Source organism: Cetorhinus maximus, chromosome 26, assembly GCF_964194155.1.
Source record: "Cetorhinus maximus chromosome 26, sCetMax3.hap1.1, whole genome shotgun sequence".
Classification (NCBI taxonomy): domain Eukaryota; kingdom Metazoa; phylum Chordata; class Chondrichthyes; order Lamniformes; family Cetorhinidae; genus Cetorhinus; species Cetorhinus maximus.
The window spans coordinates 19,449,977-19,472,470 of record NC_135904.1 but is presented as its reverse complement, the minus strand read 5'-3'; the positions used below and the strand labels follow the sequence as shown (position 1 = coordinate 19,472,470).

The 22,494-nt window shown below is 41.8% G+C and overlaps 1 protein-coding gene and 1 non-coding gene across 8 annotated transcripts in view; one reads left to right on the top strand and one right to left on the bottom strand.

Annotated features, from left to right (window-relative positions):
- cep152 (centrosomal protein 152) overlaps positions 1–18,746 on the bottom strand; it is a 95,390-nt gene extending 76,644 nt beyond the window's left edge. For 3 of the 7 annotated variants that reach the window (XM_078530289.1, XM_078530292.1, XM_078530290.1), the window contains exons 1-3: positions 18,570–18,734; positions 12,107–12,218; positions 554–657 (exon numbers count right to left, since the gene is read on the bottom strand). In XM_078530289.1, the coding sequence (XP_078386415.1) occupies positions 554–657; positions 12,107–12,193 (191 nt within the window). In that variant the 5' untranslated portion in view covers positions 12,194–12,218; positions 18,570–18,734. Of the gene's footprint in view, positions 1–553; positions 658–12,106; positions 12,219–18,569 lie in introns of all 7 variants that reach the window. The other 4 variants (XM_078530291.1, XM_078530293.1, XM_078530294.1 and 1 more) reach the window with 2 other exon arrangements.
- Positions 13,735–13,807, top strand: trnav-uac (transfer RNA valine (anticodon UAC)). The gene has a single exon. It is a non-coding gene; the product is annotated as a tRNA-Val (tRNA).
- Positions 18,747–22,494: the final 3,748 nt, after the last annotated feature.

Sequence of the window (22,494 nt, the reverse complement as noted above, 5' to 3'; positions counted from 1 at the left end):
CTGCTTTAAAACTTTCATCCCACCCTAGATCTTGCACAATGCAGCAACGTGATGATCAAATTTAACAATTCACTGCTCTGGTGTAGCAACCCAATTACAATTAGTACAGTGTATTTATCCTGAGCCCTGATCAATTATGCATGCATATGCAGTACTGTAACAAACCCAATTAAGAAGTGTATTTTAGAAGGGCACAGTTTGAAGGGATCTGATCAATTCCTAAGCAGAGGACACTCTGAGGCCTTTTTCCTGAAATTAACATGTCCCCATTGTAAGACATTGCACTCTCTATGGATTGAGCAATCACATCTTTAAATAAAATATTCAGGCTTAAAATACTGTAATCAATATTTATATTGATGTCAGAATGAATTTCAATAGATTGCATTTTATTAGGCTGCATCTTTGGTCGATATATTCCTTGACAATTATCACTTATTTCTCTTCCTCCCCTTCATAATTATACCCAGTGAAATACTATCTACTGTACTACTACTCCCCACCAATTACATAGAATTGCATGTGAAGTCTATAAGAAAAGTTTTTTTCTTACCCGTTAGTGACATTACAGCCAGTGTAATTCAGTTCTGGAGAAGAATTGTCTCTGCTGTCCTCTAGCATGTCATCTGGAAGACCAGTCAACAGTAACTGGTGCAGCTGAGAATAAAGTATGAGCAAATAATAAAATGTTACTTCAATCACACAGACACCATTTCTAATTTCCACCTCACTGTTTAGAACGTAATTTTTTTTAATATGCATCCATTGCCCACATAAAGCTTTCCTAACCATTGTGCAGCTATGTGCAAAACTTCCTCCACAATGCTAACAATGTCATAGCCTCAACTTGAGTGACCCTCCTCCTACATTGGTGTGGATTTTGTGCATCAGCTGTGCTTCAATTTGTTGGAGGAAATTGCAATTCTTCAAAACAGGCTGGTGCAATTGACTAGCATATTCTATCTTCACCCCTGGTGTCAAGGTTCAAATCCAATCTGGACCGGAGTCACTCTGACCATAAGGGCCATACATGAAAAGAACTTGGGTGTTCTCAATCCAGTCCCTAGAAAACACAGGCCACATCATATCGACACACAATTTTGCATAAAATTAACACTAAACAAGGATTTTCTCTCAAAGGAAAAAACAAATACTCCTACTTCTCATTTTATTAACTATTTGTTCTTGCTCCATAGGCTCTAGAGGAGATAGGAAACAGCTCTAAAATGGGGATTAAAGAGATTTTCCCATTTGGTGGTGGTACATAGTTTTCCACTACAGATCTATGTTATTTGTCAGGAATAGCAAATTGAACAACTTACCCTTAAATATCAACTACAATTATTATTTTCAGACACCATGATTTTAAGATAGTTCTGTACAAGAAACAATTAACTTTACATTCAGTGTACCTTTGTGACATCTAATACTATACTTAAGTCGCAAAGAGCAGGAAGGGCTCAGAAATAGTAAACACCATCATAATAATTTTAAAAAGATTACAAAAATCTTTTCACCCAACACAGGAGGGGAATAAATTGAAGCTTGCAATTTTGAAAGCATATGCATTGAAATATAATGTTAAACAAGTGAGCCTAACAAGTTACTGTGAAAACTGAAATCCACATCATCTCCCAATTTATTTGGATTTCAACAGTGGGGATGATTTTCTGCAGCACTAAAGATCCTTCAAGGTGGCAAAGATAGAGTCCCAAGCCGAAACCCACATTTCACGCAAGGCAGAGAAATTTAATCTAGGAATGTCGTGCAGAGGTTAAGGAGCTGATTGCCACTTAAGATGCCTGCTAGTGCTCATTAAGGAGCTAAACGGCATTTTGGTGGCAACACCCTTTAATGACAACCAACTATTTGGAACACATATAGCACTGATGTGGATTTCAAGCCTAGGAACATAGGACTTAGGAGTTGGCTATTCAGCCCATCAAGCCTGCTCCACCATTCAATAAGATCATGGCTGATCTGATTGTGGTCGCAACTTACTTTCCGGTCTGCCCCCATAACCCTTGACTCTCTTGTCTATCAAGAATCTGTCTAACTCTGCCTTGAATAAATTCAATGACCCAGCCTCCACTGCTCTATTCTGTGGAATTCTCTTCCGCAGAATAATGACCCTTTGAGAGAAAACATTTCTCCTTTCATCTAAAAGGGAAACCCCTTATTCTTAAACTGTACCCTCCCCCCTCCACAAGTGGAAACATCCTCCCAGTCTCTACCCTATCAAGTCCCATCAGGATCTTAAATGTTTCAATAAGATTAATTCTCATTCTTCTCAACTCCAATGGGTATCGGCCTAACCCATTTAACCTTCCTTCATTGGATAAGCCTTTCATCCAAGAAATGATTTGACTGAACCTTCTCTGTACTGCTTCTAACACAATTATATCTTTAGTTTCAAATAAGACCAAACTACACAGTATTCCAAATGTGGTCCCACCAATGTCCAGTACAGCTGCAGTAAAAGCGTCCCTATTTTTATATTCCGTTCCTCTTGCAATAAACACCAACATTCCATTTGTCTTTCTAAATCACTTGCTGTACTTGGTTACTAACTGTGTGTCATTCATGTACCAGGTCACCCAGATCCTTCTGTACCACAAAGTTCTGCAATCGCTCCCTATTTAAATAATATGTTGCTTTTCCATTCTTCCTGCCAAACTGGACAAGTTCACATATTCCCACATTATACTCCCATCTGCCAATGTTTGCTCATTCCACTTAACCTGCCTAATCCCTTTGTAATTTACTTTCCTACCCATCTTGGTGTCATCAGCAAATTTATCTACCATGCATTCAGTCCCTTCATCCAAGTCATTGATGTAGATTGTAAATAATTGAGGCCCCAGCACAGAACCCTGTGGCACTCTAGTTATAACTTGCCAACCCGAAAAAGACCCATTTATCCCTACACTGCTTCCTGTTAGCTAACCAATTCTTTATCCATGCTAATGTTACCCCCTACACCATGTTCTCTTATCTTATGTAGCAACCTTTGATGTGGCACCTTATCAAATGCCCTTTGCTACTGCTTGCTACTTCTTCAAAAAAAAACTAATAGATTAAACACAATTTCCTTTCACAAAGCCATGTTGACTGTGCCTGATCACATTATGATTTTCCAAGTATCCTGCTATAACCTCCTTGATAATGGATTCCAGCAATTTCCATATTACAGATGTCAGGCTAACTGGCCTGTAGTTTCCTGCTTTCTGTCTCCCTCCTTTCTTGAACAAAGGTGTTACATTAGCTATTTTCAAATCCACTGGGACTCTTCCAAAATCTAAGGAATTTTGGAAGATTATAACCAATGCATCTATCTCTGCAGACATTTATTTTAAGACCCTAGGATGCAGGCTATCTGGTCCATGGGATTTGTCTGATTTTAAATGTAATAGTTTTCCCAGCACCTTTTCCCTGGTGATGGTGATTGTTTTAAGTTCATCCCTTCCATTAACTTCTTGATTTTTTAAGTATCTTTGGGAAGTTTTCTAAGTCTTCTACAGTGAACACAGACACAAAATACCTGTTCAACGCCTCCACCATTTCCTGGTTTTCCATTATCAATTCCCTAGACACTGTCTAGGGAATCAATACAAGCTTTAGCTACTCTTTCTTTTTAAATACTTGTAGAAACACTTACTGCCTGTTTTTATATTACTAGCTAACTTTCTCTCATATTCTTCTTTCTGAAGTCATTCTTTGCTGGTTCTTTAAATCTGACCAATCTTCAAGACTACCACTAACCTTTGCAGATTTGTACAGTGTTTCTTTCAATTTGATACGTCCTTAACTTTTTTATTCAACCACAGATGATGCATTCTTCTCAAACAGCCTTTCTTTCTTACTGGGATAAATCTTTGTTGAGTGTTACTAAATATCACCTTGAAAGTCTGCCACTGTATCTTTACTGTCCTACCTTTTTAGTTTCCCAGTTCACTTTATCTAGCTCTGCTTTCATGTACTTATAATTACCTTTACTCAGGTTTAAAACACTAGTCTTAGACCCACACTTCACCACTTCAAACTGAACATAAAATTTTATCACATTACGATCACTGTCATCTAAAGGTTCCTTTACCATAGGGATTAATGATTAATCCTGCTTTATTGCTCAAAATCAGGTCTAGAACAGCCCGCTCCTTGATTGGCTCTAAAACATACTGTTCTAAGAAATTGTCCCGTATACACTTTATGAACTATTACCAGACTATATTTGCCAATCTGTTTCGTCCGAGATTAAAGTTACTCATGATTAGTGTCTTACCTTTCTTACACAGCCCATTTATTTCTTTATGTACTCTGGCCTACAGTGTAACTACTATTAGGGGACCTATAAACTACACGCATATGTGACCCCTTACCTTTACTATTTCTTATCTCTACCCAAACTGGTTCTACATCTTGCTCCTTTAAGCTAGGGTCATCTCTCACCGTTGTACTAACTATATCCTTAATGAACAGAGCTAGCCCACTTTTGCCCAGTTTATCTTTTCAAAATGTCAAATACCCTTCAATATTCAAGTCCCAGCCTTGGTCACCCTGCAACCATTTCTCTGTGATGTCTATCAGGTCATACATATTTATCTCTATCTGTGCTAAAATTCATCCATTTTGTTACAAATGCTGGGCTCATTCAGATTCAAAGCCTTGAACTATGCCTTTTAACATTTTTGCAATCTTTGGGCTTATCTGCTGGTGCAAGTTTGCACACTCTGTCCCTTCCTGCTACACTTGTGGGGAGGTAATGGCATCGTGGTACTGTTGCTAGACTAGTAACCCAGGGACCCAGGGTAATGCTCTGGGGACCCGGGTTCCTGCGACAGCAGATGGTGGTATTTGAATTCAATAAAAAATCTGGAAGCCTAATGATGACCATGGAACCAATGGCGATTGTTGTAAAAACCCATCTGGTACACTTCCTTCCTTTAGGGAAGGAAATCTGCCGTCCTTACTCAGTCTAGCCTACACGTGACTCCAGACCCACAGCAACGTGGTTGACTGTTACATGCCCTAACAAGCCATTCAGTTTGAACAAACTGCTACAAGTCACAAAAAAGTAATGAAACCGGACGGACCACCTGGCATCAACCTAGGCATCGGAGACGACAACGGCAATCTCAGCCCTGTCAACCCTGCAAGTCCTCCTTACTAACATCTGGGAGCCAGTGCCAAAATTGGGAGAGCTGTCTCACACACTAGTCAGCAACAGTCTGACATAAGTCATCCTCACGGAACCATACCTTACAGATAATGTCCCAGAAACACCCCCATCCCTGGAGCAGGTGTCCTGTTCCACTGGCAAGACAGCCCAGCAGAGATGGCGTCACAATGGTATACAGTCGGGAGGGAGTTGCTCTGGGAGTCCTCAACATCGACTCCAGGCCCCATTAAGTCTCATTGCTTCAGGTCAAACATGGGCAAGGAAACCTCCTGATGATTACCATGTACCGCCCTCTCTCAGCTGATGAATCAGTGCTCCTCCATGTTGAACACCATTTGGAGGAAGCACTGAGGGTGGCAAGGGCACAGAATGTACTCTGGGTGGGAGACTTCAACGTCCATCACCAAGGATGGCTCAGTAACACCACTACTGGCTGAGCTGGCCGAGTCCTAAATGACATAGCTGCTAAACTGGGTCTGCAGCAGGTGGTGAGGGAACCAACAAGAGGGATAAACATACTTGACCTCATCCTCACCAACCTGCCTGCCGCAGATGCATCTGTCCATGTATCGATAGGAGTGACCACCGCACAGTCACTATGGAGGTGAAGTCCCGCCCTCACATTGAGGATATCCTCCATCGTGTTGTGTGGCACTACCACCGTGCTAAACTGGATAGATTGCAACTCGACTGGGCATCCATGAGGCACTGTGGGCCATCAGCAGCAGCAGAATTGTACTCCAATATAATCTGTAATCTCATGGCTTGGCATATCCCCCATTCTACCATTACCGTCAACCCTGGTTCAATGAAGAGTGCAGGACGGCATGCCAGGAACAGCAACAGGCATACCTAAAAATGAGGTGTCAACCTGGTGGAAGCTATAACACAGGACTATTTGCATGTCAAACAGCATAAGCAGCAAGTGATAGGTAGGGCTAAGCGATCCCACAACCAATGGATCAGATCTAAGCACGGCAGTCCTACCACATCCAGTCATGAATGGTGGTGGACAATTAAACAGCTCACTGGAGGAGGAGGCTCCACAAATATCCCCATCCTCAATGATGGAGGAGCCCAGCACATCAGTGCAAAAGATAAGGCTGAAGCATTTGCTCCAATCTTCAGTGAGAAATGCCTAGTGGATGATCCATCTCGGCCTCCTCCGGAGGTCCCCAGCATCACAGATGGCAGTCTTCAGCCAATTTAATTCATTCCACTCGATATCAAGAAACGGTTGAAGGCACTAGATACTGCAAAGGTTATGGGCCCTGACAATATTCCAACAATAGTACTGAAGACTCGTGCTCCAGAACTTGCCGCACACCTAGCCAAGCTGTTCCAGTACAGCTACAACACTGGCATTTACCCAACTATGCGGAAAATTGCCCAGGTATGTCCTGTACACAAAAAGCAGGACAAATCCAACCCGGCCAATTATCATCCCATCAGTCTACTCTCCATCATCTGTAATGTAATGGAAGGGGGTCATCAACAGTGCTATCAAGCGGCACTTGCTTAGCAATAACCTGCTCACTCACACCCAGTTTGAGTTCCGCCAGGGCCACTCAGCTCCTGACCTCATTGGTTCAAACATGAACAAAAGAGCTGAACTCCTAAGGTGAGGTGAGAGTGACTGCGCTTGATACCAAGGCCACATTTGCCCAAGTGTGGCATCAAGAAGCCTTAGCAAAACTGGAGTCAATGGAAATCAGGGGGAAAACTCTCCACTGGTTGGAGTCATATCTAGCACAAAGGAAGATGGCTGTGGTTGTTGGAGGTCAGTCATCTCAGCTCCAGGACATCACTGCAGGACTTCCTCAGGGTAGTGTCCTCAGCCCAACTATCTTCAGCTGCTTCATCAATGGTCTTCCTTCCATTGTAAGGTCAGAGTGAGGATGTTCACTGATGATTGCACGATGTTCAGCACCATTCACAACTCCTCAGATACTGAAGCAGCCCATGTCCAAATGCAGCAATTCTTGGAAAATATCCAGGCTTGGGCTGACAAGTGGCAAGTAACATTTGCACCACACAAGTGTCAGGCTGTGACCATCTCCGACAAGAGAGAATCCAACCATCACCCCTTGATGTTCAATGGCATTACCATCACTGAATCCCCCACTATCAACATCCTGGGGGTTACCATTGACCAGAAACTGAACTGGACCAGCCATATAAACACTGTGGCTACAGGAGCAGGTCAGAGGCTAGGAATCCTGTGATGAGTAACCCACTTCCTGATTCCCCAAAGCCTGTCCACCATCTACATGGCACAAGTCAGGAGTGCAATGAAATACTCCCCACTTGCCTGGATGAGTGCAGCTCCCTCAACACTCAAGAAGCTTTACCCCGTCCAGGACAAAGCAGCCTGCTTGATTGGCACCACATCCACAAACATTCGCCCCCCTCCACCACCAACGCACAGTAGCAGCAGTGTATATCAGCTACAAGGTGCACTGCAAGAATTCACCAAAGCTCCTTCGATAGCACCTTTCAAACCCACGACCACTACTATCTAGAAGGATAAGGGCAGCAAAAAGGTGGGAACACCACCACCTGGAAGTTCCTCTCCAAGTCACTCACCATCCTGACTTGGAAATATATCACTGTTCCTTCATTGTCGCTGGGTCAAAATCCTGGAGCTCCCTTCCTAACAGCACTTTGGGTGTACCTACACCATATGGACTATAGCAGCTCAAGAAGGAAGCTCACCACCACTTTCTCAAGGGCAATTTGGGATGGGCAATAAATGCTGGCCCAGCCAGCGAAGTCCATATCCCATGAATGAATAAAAAAAACTCTGGTTATCTTTACCCAAATCACTACCCTGCTGTAGTACCTTGGTATTACCCTTTGATTTGCCACATCTCTCACATGACCCCTCCCCCTGACTATTTAGCTTAAAGCCTCTTTACCACCCTAATTATTCAACTCGCCACAACACAGATCACAGCACAGTTCAGAAGCCCGTCCCAATGGTACAGTTCCCACGTACCCCAGTATTGCTGCTAGTGCCCATTTCTCCCACACTTTGAACCACACATTCAACTCTCTAATCTTACTTACCCTATGCTAATTTGCTTGTAACTCGGGTAATAATCCAGAGGTACCACCTTTGAGGTTCTGTTCTTTTTTAAATTTAACCCTTATCTGCTCATAATCCCCAAGCAGAACCTCTTTCCTAGTTCTACCCATGTTGTTGGTACCAATGGTGATCACGACAAGGATCCTTCCCACCCCATTACAAGTTCCTCTACAGCCTGAGCATATGTCCTGAACTGTGGCATTGGGCAGGCAACATAACTGTCTGGACTCATGTTCTTGACTGCAGAATATTGTGTCAATCTCCCTGACTATACTGCCGCCTACTGCCACTACATTCCTATTAACTTCCCCCCACTTGAATGGCTTCCTGTGCCATGGTCAGCTCGCTCATCCACTCTGAAGCCCCCGCGTTCATCCTCCCAAGCTGCAAGACCTTGAAGTCTACTGGACAATTGCAAAGGCTGAGGCCCTTCCACTTCCACCTTCACAATCACCTTACCTGTCTCACTCGCAGTCACACCTTCCCGTCCCTGACCACTGACCAAATCAGAAGACCCTATTTTAAGGGGTCTGGCCTCCTCCTGGAACAAAGAGCAGGTAAAAATCCCCCTCCCTGATGCATCTCAGTGTCTGCAGCTCAGCTCAAGGTTGAGCTGAAGAACTTTGGCTCCTCAAGTCAGTGACACTGACAAGTTTGCCTGGGATCACACTGGTGTCCAGGAATTCCCACATTCTGCAGTCGCAACACTTCACCCCTGCCTAGCTATTTTTATTATGTGTTAATTAATTTAGGCAATGGTGTAGTGGTATTGTCGCTGGACTAGTAATCCAGAGACCCGGGGTAATACTCTGGGGACCCAGGTTCGAATCCCTCCACAGCAGACGGTGGAATTTGAACTCAATAAAAATCTGGAATTAAAAGTCTAGTGATGACCATGAAACCATTGCTGATTGTCATAAAAACACATCTGGTTCACCAATGTCCTTTAGGGAAGGATATCTTCCATCCTTACCTGGTCTGGCCTACATGTGACTCCAGGCCCACAGCAATGTGGTTGACTCTTAAGTGCCCTCTGAACAAGGGCAATTAGGGATGGGCAATAAATGCTGGCCTAGCCAGCAACACCCAAATCCCAAAATGGTCTCACATGTTCATGAACATGCTAAATTGAATCAGTCCATCCTTCAGCGATGGTTTTCCACAGTTTCTTTTTGTACCAGACCAATTTATGGACTTGCATCCTCCTGAAAGTGTAACGTTGCAGCTCCCTTGAAACTGCCAATTTTGATGAAACATTCCGGATATTTTAATTTAGGTCATGACTGAGGTGGTTGTAGTAGTTTGAGGTTGATCTGCCATATGAAGTCTGACTAATTCCATGGATTGACACTAGTGTGAGGTCATGGCATGCTGGTAGACCTGCAATCTCTAGGCCTTTAGCATCCACAAGGTAGAACATCTGACATCCTGGAGGGTTGACTGTGCTTGCACTCCAAGGCTATGGAACTTGCACATGGAATTAGTGAATTATTGTACACTGAAAGTTTCACAGCGGTAGGTTTTTGCCATGGCCTTCCAAGGCTGTGGATATATGTCTCTTAGAATTCACAAGGATAATATATGTAGCACTTGCCCCTGTGTCAATCTTGGTCAATAACAAGTAGTTGCCAACTTTCTATTGCCAGAAAATTCGAATCTTGGCAAACGCTTTGGCCAGTATGACAGTATTTATGTTTTCCACAAGATTGATGGCGTGAAACCTGTGTTAACCACTGTCTCATTGACAAACCAGAAAATGATGAAGATGTGCACAATCACCTCTGGAGCAGGGAATGAGGTCACACGACAGTACAACGCCAGCTGCTGCACAGGAGGTTGAGGTGGTGTCCTTCTCCCTGCCACTCCTGTGCCTCCCACCAACCGCCGCGCCCTCCCCCCCCGCCCCCACCAACCAACCCCTGCCCCAGGTAGTTACAGGACAACACGCCTCCTTTGGATTTCTTCCACTAGGACTTTCAGTGCCTCATTCCCTCTTTGTTGGTCTCTGCGCTATCCTGCAATGTGGTGCTGCACAGCAGATGATACACTCCATATCTTCAGTGCAAGTGGGTGCAAGGAGTGTACGTGTGCTGCTTCACGAAAGTGGTGGCTCATCAGCAATGCTAAACCTGCAGATATCTGGCTAATTCAAACTATGGTCATTAACAATTAGGACTCAAATTGTGTACTAATACCCAGACTTTCAAACAGGAATGTGTTACTAGTATAGCACCCACTTGGCAAACGCTTTGGCCAGTATGACAGTATTTATGTTTTCCACAAGATTAGTGACTTAGTGACTGTTTACACCCTTTGATCAGAATAACCCCCACTGTGTCTGAACAAGAGAGTTAAATAATTTTTGTAATAATGTAACATTGTAGTTGATTGAGCACCTGAATGTAGCATCTCATTACATATACCTTAATTCCAGAACATCACTTTCTTTGAATAATAAATGATGTATACATTATCTTTACTTCTAGTTCTTTTGTACAGATTCCAGATCTTTGGTAAGTACCCTGAGATAGTACTTGTTAACCGATTCTTCTCATTGCAACAGCTACTTAGAAACACGGTAAAATGAAAAGGCCTCAAGTTTAAGGCCAAATTTCAACAATGAATTGAAACTGATTTTTAATGCTTCTTTCTGATCAGCAGCACAGTAAGGTAAAAAGGAAAATGAGAAGAAAATGTAAAACAGATAAAAGATTTGTGTGAGAAAGGGACTCAAAGCACCTGTTCTGTTGTGAAGAGGAAAAACTTTACCTGGTTCACCCATTCCCTATACTAAATATGGAAAATTATGCGAGAAAAGCTACAAGATGAATGACTACTTCTAAAATGAAACAAAAATTGTTTACAAAACAAGAATTAATAAACAACCACACTAATATGCACCAAGGTGTCTCACCTCTACCAATAGTCTTTTGAGATGTAATTCACAATATTGGTCCCATTTCTGAAGCAACACCCCTTTCCTTCTAATCAAACATTTTCTTGTAATAATGAAACTGCTGGACCACAGAGTATTTGCTTAATTGCTAGTGCACTTAATTGCTAATGTTACAAAAACAGATTATTCAAACAAATCCCTACTCTTATTCTTACATGATGCCCTTATGCACAATACGACTAACCTCAATTCTATTCTGTGGGTATAAAGCAAGAACCTCAACAAATTAAAGGCTTTTGTCACAGCACAAAAAAAATCCAACTCCACACCAACAATTGTAGCACAACATCCAGCTCTAACCACAACCGAGTTCATACAATTTATGCAGAAGGAAATAATGCCAGCTAATCTGAAAAGTCATATCAAAATGGGGACAGCTTCAGACCTCCAGACAAAAAAATTAAATGTTTATGATAAAGTGGCATTGCACGATTTGCTGGCAACATATACTTTTTTTAATAAAATGGATTAGTAATTCTTTACTAAATACAAAGTATACAAACACTGAAATAAAAAGTACTACACTCAGGTGCACTAAAGCATCATTAACAATTCAAGTTTAGGGGACAAATGGAGTAGGTATTATTTCAATGCCCAACCAAGAGCCTTCTTAACAGCATAGGCGTGTATCGGGTTAATAAAGGATTTTGCGACAGAGATGGTTACAATTTACCAAATCGTTATCATTGCTTTTTGACAGTCAATATAGATGGACACCCACAATAAAAGCTTGAAATTTAATTTTTAAAAAGTTGATGCATTTCATTATAAAATATTATAAAAGATCTAACTTTAAAAAAAAATTTCCTAGCACATGAAGAATGGAAAGGGCTGTACATGAAAAATAGGAAAGGGGTAAGGGAGGGAAAGAAATTAGTGTTACCTCTTGCTCTCGTTCATAATCTTCTCTGTCATACTCCTCATCCTCATGTTGGGTTGGCAAAGCCACGCTGCCAAAGTCCATGGACATCTTCAGAGGATTTAGAGAAACAACCCTAACAGAAATATAATAAACTTATAATTCTTGGATTAAAATTCAAATCATAATTACATCACTGACCTACTGACTTCCAAGAACAATTTTAATTTTTAAAACAATGTTAACATTAACATTTTGATTGGATTATTAGTTTAAGATTGTGAAATGCTGTAAATTGATACAAACAATAGTTATTTGCATTCTTGAACTCCTATTGCACATTGGTAGCACTTTTTTTTTAAACCTGTGGTTCAATTCCCACACCAGGGCCTGAGCACAAAAAATCAAAGCTGACACTCTAGTGATGTACTGAGAGTATTGCACATCTTTTGGTTGAAACATTAAATTGAGGCCCTCATTAACTGCTTGTGTAGGTGTAAAAGATCCCATGACACTATTTCAAAGAAGAGCAGGGATTTATCCCAAGTATCCTGGTCAATATTTATTACACAATTATCATAAAAAACTTATCTAGTCGTTATCATATTGCTGTACTTGGGAGTGCGCTGTGTGCTGGGTTTCCTACATTCTAACAGTGACTATACTTCAAAAAGTATTTCATCAGCTGTAAAGCACTTTGAGATGTCTGCTGATTGTGAAAAGTGCTACATAAATGCAAGTCTTGCTTTTTTCATATTTTAATATACATTTGTCAACTTAAAGTGGTTTTGGCTTCATGCATACTTATGCAGTGAGAACCAGGTGTTAAGGCCCAAGTGGAATTTAAAGCAAAGAGGAAGAAAACTGTTCAAATCTCTCCAATTGGGTTTCCTGCACTCCCATAACCATATCAACTTTGGTTGTGCTTAGAACACCCTCCTTCTACACCGCCCCGTCTCCATTGCCCAGACTGTTTAGAAGCCCCCACTTGATTCTACATGGTCTACCCTAATTGTAATCAGAGCATCACCACCCATAGTTTTTCCTACCTCCGCATCATCACTTGAGAAGTTCTCCCAAATAATCCATTACCCTTCAAACCCCCCATCTTCCTTACCTACATACTTCTCAACATATAATCTGCAGATATGAGATCAGCATGACAACATCTAGCTCTAACCTCTCCCACCATCTCTCTCAAACCTTCTAACTCTGTCTAAAATTCAGCCCTGGATAGGCTACAATTTCTTTTCAGCTAAGCATTAGGAAGGTTGACTCCATCATCTTTAGCTCACAGCACAAGCTCTGTATCTCTTTACAGACTCCATTACCCTTCCCATAGGCCACCTGAGGCTTACTGAGACTGCTCCCATTTAATCCTGAAATGAGGATCTGACCCAACAGCCTTGCACTACAAAGACTGCCTACTTCCACTGTGCATCATAGTCCACCTCCATCCCTATCTCAGCCCACCCAATGAAGCCATCATCCATGCCTTGGTCACCTCAAGACACAACTACTTCAATGCTTGCCTAGCTAGCCTTCCATACTCCACCTTCCATTATCCTCAGCTCATCTAAAACCCTGTTACTAATATCCCATCCTGCAAATGGTCTCAATTGATTAACCCTGTCTGCACTGTCCAACACAGTGTTTCTGTAGTGTAGTGGCTATCATGTTTGCCTTACACGCGAAAGGCCCCTGGTTCATAACCAGGTAGAAACATTATGGGAGGTGGTGGCGTAGTGGTATTGGGCTCATATTCCAGAGGCCCAGGGTAATGTTCTGGGGACCAGGATTCCAATTCCACCATGGCAGATGGTGAATTTCAATTCATAAAAAAATCTCAAATTTAAATTTGTCCATTGCCTCACCACCCTATCTCTTGTAACCTCCCCTGGCATTAGAACCCCAATCACTAAATAATTGCTGAATCTCACTTTCCCTCACACTGGTGTAAGGTAATAAAAATATAACTGCAGCAAAATCAAACTACTTCACACTGATGTGATAGCATAACTGCATACATAGATTCTGTCACACGCATATAACTAACTATCTTTACAAGCTTAAACTGTAATTATTTCTGTGGTTAAAATATTTTTGCTTCAAAACAATGAATAATTTTCTTTAGGCAAATAGAGTACAAAGGTTTTGATTTGTTCCAAAATACCAAACACAATGTTCAGTAGCCAAATATAGCATAATTACCTGTAGCCTATCCAAATATAAAGCAAGCCTTATTTTTATTTAACACATTATTATTGCCCAACCAGAAGCACGTAGAACATATTGCTTCAAGCTGAATAAATATGAAAATAGAATGATTTATAATGAAAATCAAGCAACATGTATTTTATAATTGCCAGCAGAACTACATGATGGTTTCCCAATGGATGTCTGTTTTACAGTAGTTAAGTAGTCTTTATATCTCTCTTGCTGACCACCACCAAATTGCCTTCTAGTTTTCAATGTGCCAGTGAAAATGGTAGCATAGCAGTAACGTGACTTCACAAGTAGCTAAGAGGCCAAGGTTAATGCTCCAGAGACATGAGTTCAAATCCCATCATGGCAGCTAGGAAATTCCAATTTAGTTAATTCGTAAAACTGGAATAAAAAGCTAGCCTCATTAATTCAATAATGCACCACACAAATGATAGGGGCACATGGAGCTGGGGGTAATATATTAGCAAAAATAGAGGGTTAGTTAACAGGGAAGACAGTAGGGGTAAACAGGGCATTTTCAAGTTGGCAGGTTGCAACTATTGGAGTACCATAATGATCTATGCTGGGGCCTCAGCTATTAGAAACAATGCACCCAAGAACAATGCATCTAAGCTTGCTGACAACATGAAGTTAGGTGGAAATGTAAGCTGTCAGGAGGACAGAGCCTCCAAAGTGCTATAGACAGGTTAAGTGAGTGGGCAACAAGGTGGCAGATGGAAAATAATATGTAGAAGTGTGAGATAATTCACATTGGTAGTTAAAACAGAAAAGCACAATAGTTTTAAACAACATGAATTTTCTAGTTGTTAAAGTTCAGAGGGTCTTGGGTGAATTTGTACAAGGAACACAAAGTTAGCATGCAGGTATAGCAAGCAATTAGAAAGGCAAATGGCATGTTGGCCTGCATCATAAGAGGATTAGAGTGAAAGAATAAATAAGTCTTGCTGCAACTTTAGAGGGCTTTGATGAGATGACACCTTGCTCTGGGCAGTTTTGGTCTCAATACTTAAGGAAGAATATACTCCCATTTGACATGATATAATGAAGGTTCGCTAGGTTCACCATCTCAGGTGGATTAGGTGAAAGTGGTGTGAACGTGTGGTTCAAGTTTCAGAGGCACAAAGCAGGATCATCAGAAAGACAGCTGATTGAATTTTTTGAGGAGGTGACCAGGCGTGTAGATGAGGATAGTGCAGTTGATGTAGTTTATATGGATTTCAGCAAAGCCTTTGACAAGGTCCCACATGGGAGACTTATAAAGGCAAATGCACATGGGATACAGGGTAATTTGATAAGGTGAATTCAAAATTGGCTTAGTTATAGGAGGCAGAGGGTGATGACAGAAGGATGCTTTAGTAACTGGAAGTCAGTGTCCAGTGGCGTACCACAGGGATCTGTGCTCGGTCCCCTATTATTTGTCATTTATATAAATAACATAGATGACTATGTAGGGGGTAGGATTAGTAAGTTTGCGGATGACACAAAGATTGGCCGGGTGGTTAACAGTGAGGTTGAGTGTCTTGGGCTACAGGAAGATATAGACGGGATGGTAAAATGGGCAGACAAGTGGCAGATGGAATTTAACCCTGAAAAGTGTGAGATGATACACTTTGGAAGGAGTAATTTGACAAGGAAGTATTCAATGAACAGCATGGCACTAGGAAGCTCTGAGGAACTAAGAGACCTTGGCGTGTGTGTCCATAGATCTCTGAAGGTGGAGGGGCATGTTAGTGGGGTGGTGAAAAAGGCATATGGGACACTTGCCTTTATCAATCAAGGCATAGATTACAAAAGCAGGGAGGTCATGTTGGAGTTGTACAGAACCTTAGTGAGGCCACAGCTGGAGTACTGTGTGCAGTTCTGGTCACCACATTATAGGAAGGATGTGATTGCACTGGAGGAGATGCAGAGGAGATTCACCAGGATGTTGCCTGGGATGAAACATTTAAGTTATGAAGAGAGGTTGGATAGACTTGGGTTATTTTCGTTGGAGCAGAGCAGACTGAGGGGCGACCTGATCGAGGTGTACAAGATTATGAGGGGCATGGACAGGGTGGATGGGGAGCAGCTGTTCCCCTTAATTGAAGGGTCAGTCACAAGGGGGCATAAGTTCAAGGTGAGGGGCAGGAGGTTTGGGGGGGTTGTGAGGAAAAACATTTTTACCCAGAGGGTGGTGAAGGTCTGGAATGCACTGCCTGGGAGGGTGGTGGAGGCGGGTTGCCTCACATCCTTTAAAAAGTACCTGGATGCCTACTTGGCACGTTCATAACATTCAAGGCTATGGGCCAAGTGCTGGTAAATGGGATTAGGTAGGTAGGTCAGGGGTTTCTCACGTGTCGGTGCAGACTCAATGGGCCGAAGGGCCTCTTCTGCACTGTGATTCTGTGAGCTTGGTTGATGCCTCTCTTGGCCCAGAGGTGCTCAGCGTTCTAGTTCATCACAAACGATAGCTGCCAGATCAGCACCTGCCTGACAGGATACCAGCTCCAGAAAAGTAACACTGAGCTGTTCTATCCCACTCACTGGTCCCTGTTCGGCTTACAGCCACAGAATCTTTTTTGCAAATGAGCTGTAAACGCTGGGAAATGTTAGATGTTAGACTTGACATTTACAATACTCAGGACTGACAATCAGTCGGGAGCAAACTAAGTTTAAAATGTAACTTTTAATATTCTAATGAGCTTGTATATTGTATATGAGCTTATATTACATACGTACAGAGTTACTTTTATTTTTTAGAATGGTATATTTTGAAACCAAAATGAGAGCAACAAATGAATAACAGTTTGTGGGTCTGTTTCCACAGCTAAATGCCATTGAACTGTGCAAGCTGATTGCCAGAATATTTATAAATTCAACAAAGAACTTGGAACTAGCTGCCCAACATCACACTTATTATTGGGTTTTTAATATCCTTAAAGCATTTTGTTAAAGTGCTTTGTCAGCCAGTTAAAGGCAATGGAATAAAAGAGACAACAGCACCATGGCTACAAAGTTGCTTGAGTGACAGGAAACAGGGCATTGGTGAACAGCTGTTTTTTGGGCTGGAAGAAGGTAGATAGTAAGGCTTCCCAGAGGTCAGTCCTAAAACCACTTATCTACACTAATGACCTTGACTAGGGTTTGCAGGACACAATTTCAAAGTTTGCAGGTGACATAAAACTTTAAGTATTGCAGGCCATGAGGAGAACAGTGGAAAATGTCAAGAGGACATAGACATTCTGCTGGAATGGATGGACACGTGAAAAATGAACTTTAATGGAGACAGGTGTGAAGTGATACATGTTGGTAGGAAAAAACAAGGTGACACAAAATAAAGTGTAGAATTCTAAAGGGGGTGCAGGAGCTGAGGAACCTGAGGGTATAAGTACACAAATCATTAAACACAGTAGGTCTAGTTGAGAATAAGGCATACAAGACCTTGGGTTTTATAAAACTGAGGCATGGAGTACAAAAGCAAGGAAGTGATGATAAACCTTTATAAAACACCGGTTCAGCCTCGATTGGAGCACCATGTCTAATCCTGGGCGCCACACTTTAGGAAGGATGTGAAGGCATTAGAGAGGCTGCAGAAAAGGTTGATGAGAATGGTCTCAGGGCTAAAGAACTTGAGTAACACGGATAGATTGGAGAGAGAAAGTGGAGAGATTTAACAGAGGTGCACAAAAATCTGGGCAGAGTAGATGTGGAGAGAAAAGGTTCCCATTGGCAGGAGGATCAGTAACCAAAGGGCACAGGTTTCAAGTGAATGGCAAAGGCGAGGACAAGGAGAAGTTGTTGTTGTGAAAGACAGCGAGTGGTTGGGATCCGGGAGGTACCGGCTGGCGGTGTGGCGGAGGCAGGGTCCACCGCGGCTTTTTAAAAAGAGAATTGGATAACTATCTGAAAAGAAAAATAAAACACGTCGGGGATAAAAGGGGGAAAAGACAGAGGGGAGCGGGACTGGGTCAGCCGCTCCCTCAGAGAGCTAGCATGGACAGGATCGGCCGAATGGCCTTTCGTGCTGTAACCATCAAACCCGAAGGAGTCACAGTGCATTGACGTGGCGCCTAGATTAATGATGAACACAGTCTCAAAGTAATAAAAAACTCATTTTCCAGATGACCTGACCTGACCGGGGCCGGGGGCGACCGGCGGCCGCGGGGGGTGGGGGTGACCGGGGGGGGGGGGGGGGGAGTGGGGGTGGGTGCCGGGGGGGGGGGGGGTTCGTGATGGTTTTAAATGGTCGGAAGCGGCAAAACTCAAGATGACTGGAACTTACCAAACGTTGAAGTTAACGCCGTTTCATACTAATGTTTAACTCGCGGCCCTGGTGAGCAGATTATACAGCAGTAACTATACCGGGACCCGCTAACTACACTTTATTCCCCGGCCCCCATCAACGGCCACCATAGTTACAACCGCCGCTCTTTCAACCTGCACTTATAACGTCAACTGCGTGACGTGTGTTGATTGGCAACCAGGACAACCATAGATAGGTCAGGGCTGGGATTCGAATCGAGCTATCCTCCAATGGGAGGGCGGGGGGCGGGCGGGACATCCGGCCGCAGACCCGATTGTCCGTTACTGGCGCGAGGATCGTTTTTCCAAACCTGGTGCTCGAGCGCCGCGAACCGAGGCGGGAAGAGCGTGGCTGCCCATTGGTTGCTACACCACCAGGTGGCCCCGCTGTTCTTTCTAAGTGGGTAACGGCCATAGCAACGGATGATTGACAGGTGGCGGTAAGCGATTTTAAGAGAGAGAGAGAGAGAGAGAGGGGGTGAGGAGGAGGAGGAGGAGAGTGTTTAGTATCAGCAAATGCTGTCAGTAGCAGGAGCTCTCCCTTTGCAATGTTCTAGATTTTGAGGAGCCCTGGAACATTGGCAAGTTGTTTTAAAGCATTTACAAACCCCTTGAATTGAGGATCCTGCATAACTTTGTCGTTTGCTCTTGTCAGTAAGAATACCCATTAGCAACAGGGAATGTCCAACTGGTGAAAATTATACATAGTTCAGAAAAATCAGCTTATGAAAAATAAATTGTTAGAAATAATAGATTATAATAAGAGAAGGGAGGGGGTGGTGTAGCAGGAATGTCACTGGACTAGTAATGCAGAGACCCAGACTAATGCAATTGATAAATGTGGAATATAAAGCTAGCCTCAGTAATGGTGACCATAACAACTATCATCGATTGAACCCTTCTGGTTCACTAATGTCCTTAGGGAAGGAAATCTGCATTCCTTACATGGTCTGGCCTACATGTGACTCCAGACTTAGCAATGCAGTTGACTCTTGCCTGCCCGCTGTAATAGCCTAGCAAGCCACTCAGTTTAAGAGCAATGTTATGGCATAGCCGCCGATGGTAACTGCTGAGTTGTTTAAATCCCAAAGGGAAACTTGAAACAACTGCCACAACTTGCTTTGCAACTTGTATAAATTTTGAGGTGCATGCCTTGAATTCAGTAGTAATAAGACCACCAAATCTTATAGGTTTATTACCAAACTAAATTACAACTTTATTAATAGAAGAAATGATTTTAAGTACATACATATATCTACAAATTACTGCTATGATAACTTCTAAATCCCCATCTTAATCTAATCCGTTACACTTTCATTAAGGCAACAGTAAGATATGTAGATTTTAAAAGTCCCAGGCAAAGAAACACGATACCCTGAACAATCCAATTGAAAGTGAGTCTCCTTAACTCAGTTCTTTGTAGACAGTAGCTTAAGGTGTAGATGTTGAAGGCTTGTTAGAACACACTTGTTAGATCTTAAAATGCCCACCCACACAGCCCCTTTTGCATTCTCCTTTGAATGCAAATTCCCATTGTTTCACTTTGCCTTTGGACTTTACCTCCATGATCATAAAAAATTATCATAGTGCCAATTTTACTAGTAATCTTTGGGAAAAATAAATACACTTTCTGAATTTCACCTGGCAAGGTGACACATTTCTTTGAAAACAATCTAGTCTGGTTTATTTAAAAATGCAAATGTCTTTTTACACCTTACATTCTAAACTTCCCCCATGTTTACCTACTTAACTTTTCAAACCTAGCTCAACTTCTAATGCATCAAAGCCTTCTGACCAGCTGCCTTTAATCCAATTAAGTCTCTCTCTCACACACACACACATATACCACTATTTTACAACAAATTCCAATAAGATTATTATATCTTCCTGACATCCCCCCTCCTTATTGAAAAAGGAACCATCATAATTTAAAAAGACAGCTTCATTTTTATTAACCCATTTTATACTATCTCTTATACTTATCTATATACTTACACTATTACATTACCAGATGCATGCATTAACATAATATATATACAAATCCTTCATATCAACAGAAATCATTTCAGTTCAGTGTCCAGGTTTTAAATGTCCAATTTTCCCTTTAAGCTTCAACTCTTGATAACGCATCTGCAATCAGATTTTCTCATTCCGCTACATGTATTATCTGTAGATTAAATGGTTGCAGTAATAAACTCCAACTGAAAAGTCTTGCACGTCTGTCTCGAAATTTGTCCAGAAACTTTAAGGGATTGTGGTCTGTATAAACAATTGTTTCTGACAAATTGTTTGCAACATAAATCTCAAAATGCCGCAATCCTAACACCAAACCCAAAGTCTCCTTTTCGATTGTTGAATATCTTCTCTCTTGTACATTCAACTTCCGTGAAAAATACCCTATCAGTTTTTCAATTCCATTTTCTTGTAACAGTACGGCCCCAATGCCTATATCACTTGCGTCAATGGCCAAGTTAAATTGCTTGATGTAATTGGGTACTGTCAAAACTGGTGTTGTAATCAATACAATTTTCAAACTGTCAAATGCCTTCTGACACTCCTGTGTCCGTGAAAACTTCTTGTCCTTTTTTAATAGTTCTGTCAATGGAGCAACCACACTGCTAAAATTTGGTACAAATTTCCAATAAAACCCACTCATGCCCAGAAATCTCAAAACTTCTCGTTTTGTTGTAATCATGGGGAAATCTATGATAGCCTTGACTTTCACATCTCTTGGAGCCACCTGACCATGTCCAACTGTATGGCCTAGACATGTAACTTGCGCTTTTACAAATTCACTTTTAGCCAAGTTTACCACCAAATTAGCTTCCCGTAATCGAGTAAATAATTCTTCCAGACGTTGTAAATGCTCCTCCCACATCTGACTGAAAACTATCAAGTCACCAATATAAACAGAACAATTGCTCAGACCTGCAATTACTTTGTTTGGCAGTCTTTGAAATGTTGCAGGTGCATTTTTCATACCATACCATATGACTTTAAACTGATATAGTCCATCTGGCATCACAAAGGCTGATATCTCCTAGGCTCTCTCCGATAATGGTACATACCAATATCCTTTTAGCAAGTCAATCTTTGTGATAAATTTTGATTGTCCCACTTTCTCAATACAATCTTCCAACCGTGGAAAAGGATATGAATCTGCTTTTATCACCGCATTCACCTTTCAATAGTCCACACACAGCCTGTGTGTTTCATCCGGTTTCAGTACCAGCACAATAGGTGAACTCCAGTTACTGCAACTAGACTCAACAATATCATTTTGAAGCATGAATACAATTTCTTTCTGTACTTGTGATAACTTTGCCGGATTGAATGTTGCCTTAGTGAAGATGAAACTTCTACAGACACATCAGGTGTAGCTAAATTTGTCCTTCCCAGCTTATTTCCACAAACAGATTTGTGTGTCCACAATAGCTTCCCCAAATCATTCTGACACTTGTCTGGAAGATAACTCAATATTACATTTAATTTTTCAAGTACCCCCTCATTATCCTCTAGCTTGACTAGAGGAAAATCAATTTCAGAATCCTACATTTATATTTCTTTCTCATTCTCATTATCTACCACCACTAACACCTCCTCTTCCCTGTGAAAGTACTTTTTAAGCATATTTGCATAACACACCCTCTGCTTCTTTCTTCCACCTGGAGTATTTATTAAATAATTCACTTCGCTCAGTTTCTTTTCAATCCTGTAAGGCCCATTAAACCTTGCCTTTAATGAGTCACCCAGTACTGGTAACAGAACTAATACTTTTCCCCTGGCAACAAAACTACAAGCTGTAGCCTTCCTATCTGTTTTCATTTTCATCACTTGCTGTGATATCTTTAAATGTTCCCTAGCTAACTCACATGCTCTGTCCAATCTCTCTCTAAAATTTGATA